Raw genomic sequence first — 16,713 nt, forward strand, 5'->3', positions numbered from 1 at the left:
ATTTGTACAGGACTGTATGTACCACCTGCTTCCTTGGAATCAAGATTATTTGTAATCATATCAGACACTTTGGGCCCAACTTCTTCTCAAGTTGGTGGTTGTGGAGGAAAATGGGAAGATAGAGCTTTGTATACCACTTCGAGTTCCTGAACTTTTAAAAAGTAGGATATAAGTCTCACAAACTAATAACTAGCAAATGACATTTAAAATATGGCAAAATCCAAATGCACTGCAGAATAATCAAGCCTTGAAAACCACCCTCAGTGTAGAATTAGGCTAGATGCACTTTGTCCTTCAGGAGACCAAATAGTCAGAAGTGTGGCTGTCACTACTAAGAAAATATATTGTTGGAACACTCTCTTTACCAAATCACGTTATGAAGTTTTCCCCTGAAATAATGGATCCAATAACAGGGCTTGACTTTGTCCCCATTGGGATAAACAGCAATCAATGTGAGAGAAACTAAAGGATAAAAACTGAAGAAGATCCAAAATGTTTCTCTACCTCATATTCAATTTAAATTCAATTCACACAATTATATACATAGGGTGTATAGGCACTCTTTAGTCTCGGCTGTCAGCCATTTGTCAAGGCTAAGAATAATCATCACGGATGCTCATACATCTTCAAAATCTCTAATGTTTCTCATTCATTTCTGTAGAATGGGTAATTTGTAAACTGTCCATGAAATGAATGGACACCATTGCATGCCTTTGGTGAAGGAAATCTACATGTATCTGGTTGGAGAATGTTCAAACTTGCAATATTTACTTTACTTTTACTTTACTTTACTTTTACTTTACTTTTACTTTACTTTTACTTTACTTTTACTTTACTTTTACTTTACTTTTATTTTACTTTTATTTTACTTTTATTTTACCGTATATGCCGGCGTATAAGACGACCCGGCGTATAAGACGACCCCCCAACATTTCCACTCAAAATATAGTTTGTTATATACTCGCCCCCTCTTCCGCACGCCTTCCACTTTTGCACTTTTTTTTTTTTGAGGCACTTTTGTGCACCGTGGAAATGAATCCCGTGAAGCCGAAAGGAGCAGCCAGCCTTCTCCCAGCTCCCAAGGAAACGAGGCTCGCACCGCCCGGGCTCCGCTGAGGTATCCGGCTGGGGCTGTCAGTTGTTGTTACCGCTGGCGCGGCTCCGCGCGGCTCCAGTCCCGCGTTGCCTCGGGAAGGGAAGGCAAAAAGGAAGAGCCGCTGCTGCCATTGCAAAGCGCCGCCGCGGCTCTTCCTTTTTGCCTTTCCCTTCCCGAGGCAACGCGGACTGGAGCCGCGGAGCCGCGCCAGCGGTAACAACTCCTGACAGCCCCAGCCGGATACCTCAGCGGAGCCCAGGCGGTGCGAGCCTGCTTCCTTGGGAGCTGGGAGAAGGCTGGCTGCTCCTTTCGGCTTCACGGGATCGCTTCCACGGTGCGCAAAAGTGCCTCAGCCGCGGCAGCCGCAGTGCTTCCCAATTACTATTTGCCGGCGTATAAGACGACCCGGCATATAAGACGACCCCCAATTGGAGGCATGTTTTTCAGGGCAAAAAAGTCGTCTTATACGCCGGCAAATACGGTACTTTACTTTACTTTTACTTTTACTTTACTTTCTTTTATTTTATTTTTTCTACACCGTCAGTCTCACCCAAGTGACTGGGGAATCTATAACAATTTGAGTAAATATGTAAAGATTTTGTCACTAATTACACTTCAGGGCTGTTTATTTTGCATTCTTAAAAGGGCTGTTGGTTTTTGTCATTACTCATGTAAATTTTTGTTTTCAACAGACTAAGATGTTTAGTGAAGCAGCTGGAGAAAGGTGATGTGAACGTAGTTGAACTGAAGAAGAACATTGAATATGCAGCATCTGTTCTGGAGGCAGTATACATTGATGAAACCAGGTGAATTTTTGGAACTACTTTGAATCTCCATTCATTCCTCCTATCATCTTTTCAGGGACAGCACTAAGTTTTTTAAAGCAGAGGTTGCCAGCCTTTTGGACCTCAGGGACCACAAACTCATAATTTTTAAATCCCACGGACCAGAGACCCTGGGAAAATCCCAAAAACAGTGTGCAGGAAAGTTCCCTACCCCATTTTCTTACCGATCGATCATTCTTTATTTGGGGTCACAGGATACCGTCTCCAGCTCCATTCTCAGGGGAGGGAGAGAGAGACTTTTGGCTTCATGCAAGGAAAGCAGCAGAAGCAGCAGAAGTCTTTCTCTCCCCCAAACTCCACCAGAAATGAGTCTTTGTGAGGCTTGTTGTGCTGGCACAGCCTCTTGGAGCAGGATGCTTTGCAGGGTCCCAAAGACCTCATTTCTGGTGGAATTTGGGGTGGAGTTTGGGGAGAGAAAGATGGCTGCATGTTTTCCTTGCATGCAGCCAAAAGCAGAAGAAAGAAGCAGAAAGAAGCAGCCCAGTAGCCAGGCTAGGCATGTGGGGCATGTGGACAAGTGGGGCAAGTTCCCCCCTCTGCCCTTCCCCCCCCCTCACTACCTCATGTTGTTCGCAATGCAAGCAACACAAGCCTTGTGTTTCCATGGGCCATGTGGCAGTGCAGCCTTGTGTTCCCACGCAGCCTGGATTAATTGCTTTGGGGGATGCTTTGGGGCTGACATTTGTCTGTGGACCACCAACATTTTCTCACAGACCACCAGTGGTCCCCAGCCCATTGGTTGGCAACCAATGTTTTAAAGGTTTGTAGGGTAATACAGAAATGCAAATAAGGCAAAGAATGCAATTATGCTATTTTTTATATAGATATGTTTTGAATACTTACAATAAATTACTTTTTGCGCATCATAAATAAGGTGTGTTTGTTTGTTTTTTAAAAAAATCCTGTCTAATACATATCTGAATTGTACTGAAATAATTTCACAGCCAGTTTCTCATTTCTCATTTATAATTACTTGAAATCAAGTTTAGGATGGCCCAGGAAACAAAATCTTCTTAGATGCCAGATCAAATTTGACCTAAGTTGTACATTCTGATATCTTGATCTTTAACATTTAAATCAGAACAAAATGTACTTTACACTATGACTGTTTCCAGTGTCATTTGGATGTTTTGATCCATCTGGGCCTATTTCCTTATTTAATTGAAGATCTGACCTTTTGATAATTCAGGCAGTCAAGTTTATTGAATTGACTATTATATACTTGTATGAATGCCTTATGTATATTTACATACTAATCATTATGCTTCTAGAAATAATAAACAGGAAATAAGAGGAATAAATACTTGTGATATATACCTTTAGGAGAACTGAAAACTGATTTTAAAAAAGAATTCTATATTATAGTATTCACAAACAGTTGCATTCTGGAATTTAATTCTGCCCCAGTGAGCACTGTTCAAACATGGTCTGAATTTCCATAATCCCTTACTTTTGATGATAAGGTAGCTTGCAAGGATTTTAACTTTGAGTCAGAGCTAAGTCAGAACTATAAGCACAGCAGCATAGCAGTTAAAAGCTGATTTAGAGTTGCATGCAACTGCCAGTAACTGTCGCCACATACCTAGACTGCAAAAGGGTTGATGCATAAGTTGTAGATGGTTGTAGACAGGACAATGCAAAGACCTCCCAAATCCCAACTATGGAGATGCATGTCCTGCACACTGATTGGTCAATCCAACTTCTTGTTCTGTGCTTTGCTGTTTGAGTATCCCCCAGACAGAACATTAAAATTCACAGACATATGAATGCAACTGCCTATGAATGACAGGCGCATAGGTTCCTACCCATCTGCTTGACCCTTCAGAACAGACGGGAGAGCCCATTGCTCCTGTCACAGGCAACAAAATAGTTACTGGACTCTGGGACAAAATGAGTGCTTACTGAATAGAATCTGAGAAGAAGAGGAAGTTGGTACGATGAGAAGTAGTTTCTCCATCAAGAGATACTTTGGGAAGAAGATAGAAGAGGGAAAACAATCCTTGTTGATTGACCATAAGTCTGGCAATGAGAAAATTACTATACTGAATAGTAAAAGTATTGGAGGTAATTGCATTCCCTCTTACAGGGTGTCTATTAATCAGAACAAATAAGTGTGACAGAAGGATCAATTTCTCAAGTCGTAGCATTTTCCTTAAATTTTGTTGTTGTTGTTGTTCATTTATCTTTAGCATGGCACAAAATATATATTTAAGTGGAATAGATGCATTGCATTTAACAAGAGTTGATTTTTAATATCAACCTTTTAAATGTTTCATTTTAGGATTAGGTTGGAAGAGAGCTTCAAAAGCCTGTCACCAACATGTGGCACTTCATGAAGACTTGGAATGTTCCATGTCACTGCCCTTTTCTTAAAAGAAAAAAAAAAACCTATTTTTTTTTCCACATACTAAAACTATTAAAATATTTTCTGGAATACAGAAAAAAACATTTAAACAACAAAACAGGTTTCCCAGCTGATTTGGGGCAACAGTTGGTAAAAATAAAAGCCAAAAAAACAAACATCTAGCATTTATATTAAAAGATGGTGGTTTAATAATTGTGGGGTATGTGGCGAATGTTGAGATGTTTACTGGCAATTCTTCATAACTTAAGAGACCCAAGGGAAAATGTTGGAAAATACTGACATTATAAATAAATTTCAAAGCAGAGTGTCCTTAATAAATATTCAAAGGTTCATTCTCAATTCCACCATTAAACCATAGACAATATTTATGGTAATTATTTGCATATAAATGCAAATCTAAGTATTTATTATAAAACATGTTGATATTTTTACTTGACATAATGACCATGAAATAGTGGCATTCACCTGGTGTCTGCCATTACTTAACATATTAATGGGAACTTTCCCCTTGTAAAATAAGAATTCTTGGCAAGAGCAAAGGCACTATATAAAACATTGGGCAAGATTTTCCTTGACTGTGTTGTTCAAGTCAGCATTTTCCATGCAGTGTTACATGAGCCACAGATGATACACTGACATATTAGAGATGAGATGTAACTCTCTTCCCCAAATCAGGGGAAGATGACAAGTTAGACAGGAGTGGAGTGGAGTAGAGAGAAGACACAAAGAACTAGATAATGTGTCTTTAGAAAGATCTCTATTGTGCCTTGTGAGGAGAATTTTTTTTGCTAACTAAGAGGACTGTAAGAGGCCTATTAGGAATATCTATATATGTTCAATGGACAGTGAAAATCAATACCATTTCGATGAAAGAATTATATGCCATAATAAGATAACATAAAGCCATATCTATTGAGTTTTGATAAGTTAGAGCCTTTTGATTTCTCCTTATGATTCATAGTGTTTCTTTAAAGGGATTTTTGCACCAATTCCAATGGAGGCAAAGTAATTCAAGATAACTTCTTTTTGTTTGTACTTGTAATAAATGTTAATGCTCCTGCATATCCTAAATGATTTTCTTTTAGTTTATTTAATTTTTTTCTAATAGATTTCATCATCTCTGTAGGCTTACTCATGTGAAGTTTCATATATATGAATATTGATTTCCTTAACAAACTGAGTAAATGTTAACTTAAGGACTTTTTTGAAAGTTTGTACCTAGGGGGGAAAACACAGTCACAAGGTTGGGAACTCACTTTTCTTCTGGGAAATACTCTACAAAGCCATTAATATAACATGTATAAGAATCCCGATTCAAGCCCTTAATGTATGGGGGTCTGGGAATATGGATATATAATAGTTTAATATACATACAAGCAATGGGAAATGTTTGTTACCTGAAGTAGGGAAACAGTAGGAGCATGCACACTGATCCTTCAGCCATCATGGTGCATGCCTTCCAAAGTAAATCCAATTATTTTGGGCCCTGAGGCAGAAAATCTCACAATATTTCTCCTGACCCCTTGCTGTAAAAATGCACTTCTAAGAAATAAAAGAGTAAACAATTTGCTGCCCTTTCATGACAACTCTATTCTGTTGCTTGAATCCCTACCTCACTCTTTCCAGTAAACAATATTCTGGTTACTCTGACACAGTGCTTTGTATTAGTTTTTACTATGTTCATTAAAAAGTCAATAAAATTATTTTTTTTAAAAGAAATACTGTACATGGGTGATACAAGCAGCATGATGAGCAGAAGTTTGTAAGACTATCTGTTTGATTTACTGAGGGACTTCATACAATGTAAACACAAATATGGCTATTGGCCAAACAAAAACTCTTGTGAAAGTTATCACATTGGTGTTTTTTTTCTTGCAACCAAGTAAGGCAAGTAATAACATTTAATTCCTAATAAGTAGAGTTAGGATCCATTTCAGTCTTGATCAGATGCTGAATAATAATCCATGTAATTTTTATATCAACCTTGACTCCATGGTTTCAGAACGGGGTCCTTCAGAATTAACCCAATTCTGAAGGACTCCGTTCTGAAACCATGGAGTCAAGGTAGACAAGGAAACATGGGCTAATTAACTGGGTTTACTCTTGATATTTGGCAATTTAACTGCAAAGATTTCTGCTCCCTTTTTTTTTTTCAAAATTGCAAGTGAATTTGTGGGTCATACTAATAACTAACCTTATAATAATTAAATATCGCTGACAGTGTTTCTCACATAAAATAAAATATCTGTTCTATTACTGCCCTTCAATGAGGACTGTATATTATCTGCTATGCTATTTTAGAGAACTGTAGCAGAAAGCCTGGTTTACAATAAAGGACTCTGGAAATAATTTTCATGAAGGAATAGCCATTAACAAAGGAAAACTTATAACTCAGTCCTAGGAAAATTGATAGCACAGGAAAGAACTCAAAATAAGCTGAATTTATTCTGTTTGGCATAACATGTTGTAGAGAGAGACTCCGACAGATTTTCAAGATTCTGTTATTGTACCCTCCAAAAATAAAATATGATTCCTATCATCTTTTTATATATATATATAAAATTTTTATTTGGGTTTTACAAAACATAATACAAGTAAAATTTCTTTTTTTGAGAATAGCATGGTCCCAGGTTATCACTTCTCCACACAGACACAAATTCAATTTCATATTCATCTTTGTGTTCTATTCCATATCTTATTACTATTTTAACATTTTCTCAATAATTTTTCCCTTCCCTTAGTTTTCTCAATCTTACTTTTAATTATTTCATTCCTTTCTAAATTCAATTATATATATCTTTTTCTAAGTTTCAATACCTTTCCAGTCATCATATTTATACTTTTGTCTGTCCTGTTTCAATTTCATATTTTCTTTTCTCATTAAACAAAATTTTCCCTGTAGTTACTAATTGGAGTATGACACCTTTGTATCTTTTAATTTTATCCATTCAACTCTTATTTAAACTTCAATTTATGCCTTTACAATTATAACATTCAACATAACACATAACTTCCAGTAGAATTCTGCTTGGTACATTCTTAAAATATGCAATAAGTTCTTAAAGAGAATATATATATATATATATATATATATATATATATATATATATATATATATATATATATATATATATATATATATATATATATATATATGGTACATTCTTAAAATATGTAGTAAGTTCTTAAAGAGAATATATATATATATATATATATATATATATATATATATATATATATATATAATATAAAATACTTATTCTATTCCAATTCAGCTCTATCATTAATATTAGTTATAATCTTTAACATTCCTTTTCAATAGGATATCATACTTCTAGGAACACTTATAATATTTCCATAATTTTTTCATGTTTCTTTCATATTCCTCTTCACTTAAATTTTTATAACACATAATAATTAAAATGTTCCCCTCCTTTTCATTCTCTCATTCTCTTTATTTCATTTATTTATTAAACATTACATTACATTACAATGAGTATTTTATCTATCATTTTAATCACACTTATTTCATATTTTCAAAGTTCATTTCTATTTCTAATATAACAAAACTATCTTATGTACCCTTGCAGAATCCCCCTTTCAATTAAGTATTCACCCATTATCTCTGTATCTTGTACATTTTCCCTGTTTCTCTATGTCCTGGTTCTGTCCTTTATTATTTCTTTTCCTTTCCCTCTTCTCCCTCTTCTTCTCCCTTCCCTTTTTGACCCCTTCTTGCTCTAATTCTGATTCTCTCTTCTGTAATCCTCTCTTCTGTTTCTTCCTAATGTTATAATTACTTTTCAAACTATTCTTTTTTTGGATTGTTTTTTCAGATCTTAATTTTTTCACTCTCTTTCCCCACTTTCCTTTCTTTTCCCCACATAGAAATACTTGGTCATTGAAGATGGCTTCTTTTTTGTCCCGCCCTTCTTGTTCTACAGGCATTTCTTGTTGTTTCTCATAGTTCAGGATCTCCATTTCTAAAAATTGAAATATGAAGCCAAAAGAACCTCTTCCTTCTTGTGCATCTTCTTTCTGTTTTTTAAGTTCCATTCTCAATTCTTCCAAGAGTGTTACCATTTTAAAAACTTTTAAACAACCACCCGATTAATTTTAGTCCTTTAGATCCAATAGCCAAAAATCCATAAATCACCAAGTAATCCAAATAATCCAAAACTGTTTCTTCTCGCTTCTTTTTTCCACTTTCTCTTCCTGGGGTTCTCTTATCTTGTTACAAAGTTTCAGATAAGATGTATCTGTTAGGAATCTTGTTAAAGTTTCACTGTTAATTCCTTTCACTTCCAGGTGGTCTCCTCCCTTTTTCCAGATCCCACCCTTTCATTTTTTTCCTTCTTTTAAAAGTTTTTGAGAATCCAGAAATCTTTATTATTCCTTTGACATTTTATTTTCAGCTTAAATACCTGTTACTGTCAAAGTGGATTTTTGCCGATTTCTTGCTTAAATCTCTTAGTTGTCAATATAGGGAAGAAAAGAAAAAAAACCAAATCCTTTCCCTTCCCTCTCTCATTCGCAGCTTCAAAGTCTTCTTTGGGAACAATGTTGTCCTTTATAATTCAAATTCCAGGGTACCTTATATTTTTGTTTTTCCAGTTCGATCTGGTCAGCCAAAAACATTCTCTTCTTATCTTCCTCCTGCACATTCTTTTCCAGTCGAGTTCTTCTTTGAGCTGCAACCGCCTTCGGAAAAGGGAATAATGGCCAGCTGGGGAGGAGAGATGCGGCTCTCCTCAACCCTGTTGGCAGTCTCCCCACTCTTCACCACCTCTACGGCTTGGCTTAGCCCCAAAACCAGCCAGCTCGGGGCACTCCAGTGGTGAGCACAGATCGAAACTGTGCACAATCACAGATTTTGGTTTGTCGCCGAAGAAGCTCAAACCAGATCTCATGATTCCTATCATCTTTGTGGGGTCTGTTTCCTCATCCTTAAAAGATTAAAATATACCAAACTTCAGAAGTGGAGTTCTATTCATACATGTTGGCACATTTTATGAGGAGTACAGTAGATGTTGGCTCTGTCACCATTTTGCTTTTGGCTCTGTTCCAAATTTCAGCTTCTATTTTGCACTTATTTGCACTCTATTTATGGCCTTTGAGGTTCTAGTAAAAAAGCAAAGTACCAAAGTATGTAGTTCCACAAGTTTGAAGTGCTCGTTCTTGAAACAAATACTATAAAGGTAGATGAATCCTTGATGTGAATTGATATAAAGTAGCATTCTGTGCAGGGGTGTCAAACTGGCGGCCCATGGGCTGGATGTGTCACGTGTAGCCCACATCCGTCCCAACTCCGCGAAGGGGAAAAATGTTGCAATATGTCACATGATGGCATTGTGATGTCAAGAGTTTGACACCAATGAAATAGTGCAGTGGTGACCTGCGCTATTGTACATTCATGGGGAAAGAATGTTACTATACAGATGCTGAGACATAATTCCAATTAATTAAGAGTTTTGAATGTTTGGTACTTATTGTGTGCTGTCTTCTACATATGGATTTACAGGAGGTTGTTGGATACGGAGGATGAACTATCAGATATCCAATCAGATTCTGTTCCACTGGAAGTGCGAGATTGGTTAGCATCTACCTTTACAAGGAAAATGGGAATGACAAAAAGGAGACCGGAGGAAAAACCAAAATTTCGAAGCATCGTGCATGCTGTACAAGCTGGGATCTTTGTGGAAAGGTGTGTTTTGTTCCTTTATTGATTATATGACAACAGGTAAATGTGTTACCAACTTCATCATCCTGATAAAGAGCCACAAGAAGCAATAAATAATTATTTTACTTTACAGTATTTGAAACTTGGTCTTCTTTTTCAAAACTGGTATTAAACAGCTAAAATCACAGCTTGGATGCTAGCAGCTGAGTATGAAAAAATCTGGACTCAAATATCATGCCCAGGGTGTTTTTTTTACATCAAAATTAAGATTAAGCATATGAAATATGTAACTATATAAATATCTTTGTGTAAGTGTTGTTGAGGAGAGCCAATTCAGTGTAGTGGTTAAGGCATCATACTAGAAACCAATAGAATGTGAGTTCTACCTTTGCCTGAAGCACAAAGTCAGTCAAGTGATCTTGGACCAGTTACTCTTTCTCAGACCTAGGAAAGAGTCAATGGGAAACCACTTTGGAAACTTTACTAAGGCATTTGAAAGACTTGTTAACCCTCACTTGACGCAAAAGAAGTCTTGCTGAACTCAGTGAGGAATACTTAAGATAATGCTTATAAAAGTGCACTCTGTGACTATAAATTGCCATCAGACTTACTTAGGAATATGTGCCACTGATTGCATAAATGTAGAGTGTAATTCTCATATGCCATGTTTTTCAGTGTTCACACTGAAAACAATAGTATGAGTTTAAAACTCAGTAAGAGATTAGTGGTTTGCGCTTTTAGCGACTAAGAGAAGAGAAAAATAGTAAAAGAAAAAAGTTAACTGCTAAGCAAGCATATCCTGATTCTATTATTTATGGATTTGTTCAGTCATTTGTTTAATCCTTGTTATAATTAATATTTGAAAGGTCTGTAATGCTTGTGTATATGAAAACAGAATATAATATTCTGCTTAAGTTATTCTTTGCTAGGCTCCTCTAGCAATAAGGTTTGATTGAAAGGGGATTAGCATTCATCCATTGATACAGATACAGACTAGATCTGACTGATTGACGGCAGGTTGAAAATCTATCTATCTTGCTTTGGAGAAAACAGTATTTCATGCGGTCTTAAGAGTTCTCTATATATGTATACGTCAGCAGCAGACTTCAGGAAAAAGAAAGGGATAGCAGTATATGTGAAAGAGGAAATGAAAGCAGAGCTAATTTGGACAGATTCCAATGGAAAAATTCTGGTTTTACAAATTTGGATTAAGTCAACCCCAATTCTATTAGTAGTAATTTATGCCCCTAAGGATAATCAAAAAGAATTTTTTAAACAATTACATGAAAAAATAGTGGGATTAGAAAAAAGGAATATTTGTATCTTGTAGACCATCAGAAAGATCACAGTAGTGGGGAAAAGGGAGAACCAAAAAAAGGGGGGAGATGGGGGGGGAGAAAATTAACGAGAATTACACTTATGAAAATATGTGATGTGGGGGGGGGGGGGAGGAACGAATGGGCAGATCATAATCCGATTCAGATAGTGTGGAAAGGTAGGAAAAAGCCAAGGAAAAGGTGGATGCTAAATACACAGCTAATTAAAGAGAAAGAGTTAATGAATAATGAGGCAACTATGAAGCAGAATATTTGGGACACAATGAAGGCAGTAATAAGGGGCACAATGATATCATATACTGCCAGGAGAAATAAAGAAAAATGTGCCCAACAAAATAAACTAAAACAAAGAATTAAAGAATTAGAAACGCAGTTACAAAATACTCCAAAGGATTGTAGATTGCAAAACCAGATGATATTAACTAAACACAAATTAAACCTAATTGAACAGGAAGGAATGGTTACAAAGTTGAATATAGCTAGACAGATATTCTTTGAACAGGCTAATAAACCGGGAAGATGGTTGTCCTATAAACTCAAAAAAGAAAAACAGAAAGGATTAATTTACCAATTAATAGATGAAAATGGAGATGCCCAACAGGGAATAGAACAGAAAAAAAGAAATTGCATGTAAATATTTTGAAGACCTTTATAAAAAGGAGGAGGTAAATGAGGATATGATAAGAAACTATTTGGGTGAAACAAAAGACAAAGTAATTGGGGATGAGATGAAAGAAATGCTAATTAGAGATATTACCTGGTCTGAACTGAAAACAGCAATAGAAAATCAAAAGAACAATAAAACTCCAGCACCTGATGGGATTCCAGGGGAACTCTACAAGGTAATAGGAGAACAAATAGGACCCCTCATGGTGGAAGTATATAACGAGGTTTTACTTGCAGCTAAAATGCCGGATTAATGGAAGGAGACACTGATTTCATTGATTCCGAAAGAAGACTCAGATCCATGACTCATACAAAACTATAGACCAATTTCTTTGTTAAATACTGATTATAAAATATTTACTACAATTATAGCAAATAGACTAAAAAAAATCCTGAATGAATATATACATAAAGATCAAAAAAGATTTCTTCCCAATAGACAAATTAGGAACAATAATGTTTTGGAATACTACGAAGCCCATCCGGAAAAACAAATAGTCCTTGTATTCTTGGATGCACAGAAGGCCTTTGACAACTTAAATTGGCAATTCCTAATTCAACAAATCTACAATATGAATTTGGGCACTAAATGTGAAAACATTGTGACTTCAATTTATGCCTCACAAAAGGTGAATATTATAATTAACGGAGAGTATACGTGCTCAATAAAAACAGAAAGGAGTTAGGCAGAGATGTCCATTATCTCCCCTGCTCTTCATATTATCTTTGGAAACACTGCTCACACAAATTAGAGAGAACCCAGGAATAAAGGGGTTAAGAATTAAGAAAGAAGAATATAAACTGCAGTCATTTGCGGATGATATGGTCTTTTTCATAGAGGATCCAATTGAAACAGGTCAAGAACTGTTGAAAGAGCAAGATCAATTTGGGAAAGCTGCAGGACTTAAAATTAACAGGGAGAAAATGAAATTAATAACTAAAAACCTAACAGAAAAACAGAAATTAGAATTGGAAAAGGCAATGGGACTAAAAGTGGTAAAAAAAAATTAAATACCTAGGAATCTGGCTGATGGCTCATTGTAAAACTCTAATGGAAAATAATTATAGCAAATTACTACAACAGGTTTAAAAAGACTTAAGAGTTATGGGTTAAATTGCAAATCTCCCTATTAGGGAGGATTGCTACTATTAAAATGACCATTCTCCCTAAATGTATTTACTTGTTCCAGACAATACCAATAAAAATACATAAAAACTACTTTGTGGAATTTAATAGGATAATCGCAAAATTTATTTGGCAAGGGAAAAAAATTGAGGATAAATTTAAAAGCAATGCAAGATATGAAGAGCACTCCCAAATTGGGAATTATACCATAGTGCAACCTCTTTACTATGGCTGACAGAGTGGGTAAACTTGTCAAATAAAAGAATACTATTCCTAGAAGGCCATGACTTACAGAGGGGGGTGGCATGCATTTTTATGGGACACAGAAAAAACCAAACAGAATTACTTCCACAGACATATAATTAGAGACTCTTTACTGGCTAATTGGAATAAAATAAAGAAAAAACATTATCTAAAAATCCCAATTTGGATCTCAACAATGGAGGCGATGATACATCCAAATAATTTGGATCTTAACAAGATGATAAAATACAAAGACCTTCTGGATGCACAAGGTACTTTAAAACCATGGCAAGATCTCCAAGAACAAGGGCTACGAGTAGACTGGTGGGTTTACCTGCAAATTCAAAATAGATACAGACAGGATAAGAAAAGTTTCGGAATTTACAGTAAGCTACAACAATTAGATAAAATCTTACTAGGTCCAGATAAAAAAAATATAACCAAATTTTATAACCATTTATTAGAGATAGAATTAGAGGAGGAAGTAGTCAAAGGCAATATGATAGTTTGGAGTAGGAATATTGGATGTAGCATTACATTATTAGAATGGGAAAGGGTCTGGATCAGGAATAATAAAATCACAAAATCAGCAACATATAAAGAAAATGCCTATAAAATGTTTTATAGATGGCATCTCTCTCCTTCGAGAATAGCGAAGATGTCTCCTAACATGAATCCGAATAGCTGGAAATGTAAAAAGAAACACGGAACATTTTTTCATATGTGGTGGTCCTGCACTGAAGTCCAAAGATATTGGCACAGAATCAAAAAATGGTTGGAGGAAATAATGGTGGAGCAAATTGAATTAAAACCAGAATTCTTCCTATTAAGGATATTTAATAGACAATTCCCTAAAAAAGCCAAATATATAATATTGCACATACTTACTGCAGCTAGATTAGCATTTGCACAGTGTTGGAAACAAGCTGACATTCCAACAGAGGAAATGATTATTCAGAAAATAGCAACTGTGCAGAGATGGATAAATTGACCCTAGCACTTAAGGATAAAGAATCATCAGAATATTACAAAAGGAATGTTGGTATGACTGGATAGAACAAAGATAGAAAATATATTAGTAAATATTGTTAAACTGTAAAGGAGGTAGTAATTACATATTCGCATTAAGACTTACTTGTAAATATGACACCAATAATGATAACAAATAAGGAACCACAAACGGTTGATAGCGGAATTGCTTGCTTTTATTTGTTTATTTTTTGTGGTTTTGTTTCCCACTTTTTTTCTATGTTGTGTATGTGTTTGTTCGTTATTTTAATTGTATATTTAATAAAGTTTTTTTTTTTTTTAAAAAAGGAGTTCTCTATATATTATGTCTGCTTTCATGACACTTAATAGGAACTGCTCCCAGAGAATAAAGACAATTTTAACTGTGAGGTCCTGTAATGCCTTATTTCATATTTCTTTCTTATAGAATGTATCGAAGAACATCTAGCCTGATTGGTTTGGCTTATCCAGATGAAGTAATAGCAACCTTTAAGGTTAGTTCAGTTCAGCTACTGTACAAAATACATTCCATCTCTCAATAAATTTATTAGGAGAAATAGGAATCAGATTTTTCCCCTTCCTATATAAATTGCATGGAAAACAATGTTCAAGTTCTTAATCTGGTTTCAATAGGAAATAGTTATAACATTGGCATTTCTATATTTACTTTAGTCTTGCTGCAAACACAGCTATTATTCTGCATGTTTATCCATTTCATAATGGCTATCCATTTCATAATGGTTATAGTGAATTATCTGATTTCAGCTGTTGCTAGAAACAAACATGGCTAACAGTCATCTCAGCAATATGATTAGTTCACATTAAATTTGGACCATGTACCTACTTAGACCATGAAAAGAAAGTAAAGTAATTCTTGTCTGGATTAATAGCAATAGCACTTAGAATTATATACTGCTTCACAGTGCTTTACAGCCCTCTCTAAGCAGTTTACAGAGTCAGCAAATTGCCCCCAACAATTTGGGTCTTCATCATTCATAATCAAATGAAATCAAGTTTATTATAGCCCTAAGGCTAGAATATCATATAAAATTATTGCATATGTGTGTGTGTGTGTGTGTGTGTGTGTGTGTGTGTGTGCGCGCACGCGCGCGTACGTGCGTGTGTGTGTATAGCAGATAAACAAAGTGTAATAGAATCTAAAGTAATTTAAGAACAAAGATAGTAAAATAAATCCAAATAAAATACTATTATAAGAAGTTGTTTTTGTTATATTCTGGGCATGGGTGCAAGGAACGGAGACGAGTCAGAGAATTAGTGAACTTCAACTCTTTATTAAGGATTAGGAACAGAGCGTAAAAACCCTTGGGCAGCAGCAGCTCTTTTATAGAGCTGGCTGCTGACCCGTTAACCAATGACCTGTGTCCAAATGCTTAACTTTTGCCCAATGGGAGATGTTCAACTAATAGCCAATCAGGCTGCTCTGTACGGACCAATCCCTGTTCGCTATCCATGGGCCAATCAAAGGTGCACGATTACAAGCCTGCTTATCATGCGGTTGATAAGTTTTATTAAATAGTTTTTATTAGTTCATAACAGTTTTCAAATCTAAATAATGGTACTGCTGGGATTCAAATTTTTTTACTACCAGTTCTGTGGGCGTAGCTTGGTGGGCATGGCAGGAGAAGGATACTGTAAAATCTCCAGTCAGAGGTGGTTTTTGCTGGTTCTCTGAACTACTCAAAATTTCCGTTACCAGTTCTCCAGAACTGGACAGAACCTGCTGAATACCACCTCTGGTGCTGCACAGCATTTTGGAACCATCAGTATGTCTCTAATAAACTTATTTTGGACAGTTTCAATAATATTAAGCTTTGCAAAGGAGCCAATTTGGAAGCAGTAAAGAAGCTGAGAGGCTATCATAGCTCGAAAGACTGTGCAGACTGCAACAGCATTCATTATTTTGATAGGTATTCCTGCATCCAATTTACCTATTGAATAATAACATCTTACAATAGCCGTGGAAGTAGGCTGTGCAACACTTGCTAGATAAGGAAGCAAGAAATTGCACTCCAAAGTATTTATAGGTGTGCACTTTTTCATCTGGAGTCCCATTTATTTTCCATTAGTGACTTTCATGACAATGCCGGGTAAAATAAGAATTTGGTTTTCTAATAATTTATTGATAGCGTTTGTTCTATGCAAAATAAAGCTAATGTCCTATGTGCTTCAATTCCTCCTATGAAATAGACACAGTAACAGCAGCATACAATAGCCCTGGAATTGCACAATCAGCCAGAGTGATTGGATAATGGGCTGAAACAGCAAGCATTTTAATTATTGGATTTAGATATAAATTGAAAGTAACGAAGCTTGTATATAACTTTAT

At 35.7% G+C, this 16,713-nt stretch overlaps 1 protein-coding gene across 3 annotated transcripts in view; it reads left to right on the forward strand.

Moving 5' to 3' along the window:
* Positions 1-16,713, forward strand: part of PDE1A (phosphodiesterase 1A) — a 172,899-nt gene that overhangs the window by 117,519 nt on the left and 38,667 nt on the right. For all 3 annotated transcript variants that reach the window (XM_087949623.1, XM_087949622.1, XM_087949624.1), the window contains 3 exons: positions 1,789-1,902; positions 9,828-10,010; positions 14,794-14,860. In XM_087949623.1, coding sequence (XP_087805749.1) covers positions 1,789-1,902; positions 9,828-10,010; positions 14,794-14,860 — 364 coding nt within the window. The remainder of the gene's footprint in view (positions 1-1,788; positions 1,903-9,827; positions 10,011-14,793; positions 14,861-16,713) is intronic.

This window comes from Notechis scutatus, chromosome 1 (genome assembly GCF_049901735.1).
Source record: "Notechis scutatus isolate UNSWTSFEM ecotype Mainland chromosome 1, rNotScu1.2, whole genome shotgun sequence".
Taxonomy (NCBI): Eukaryota; Metazoa; Chordata; class Lepidosauria; order Squamata; family Elapidae; genus Notechis; species Notechis scutatus.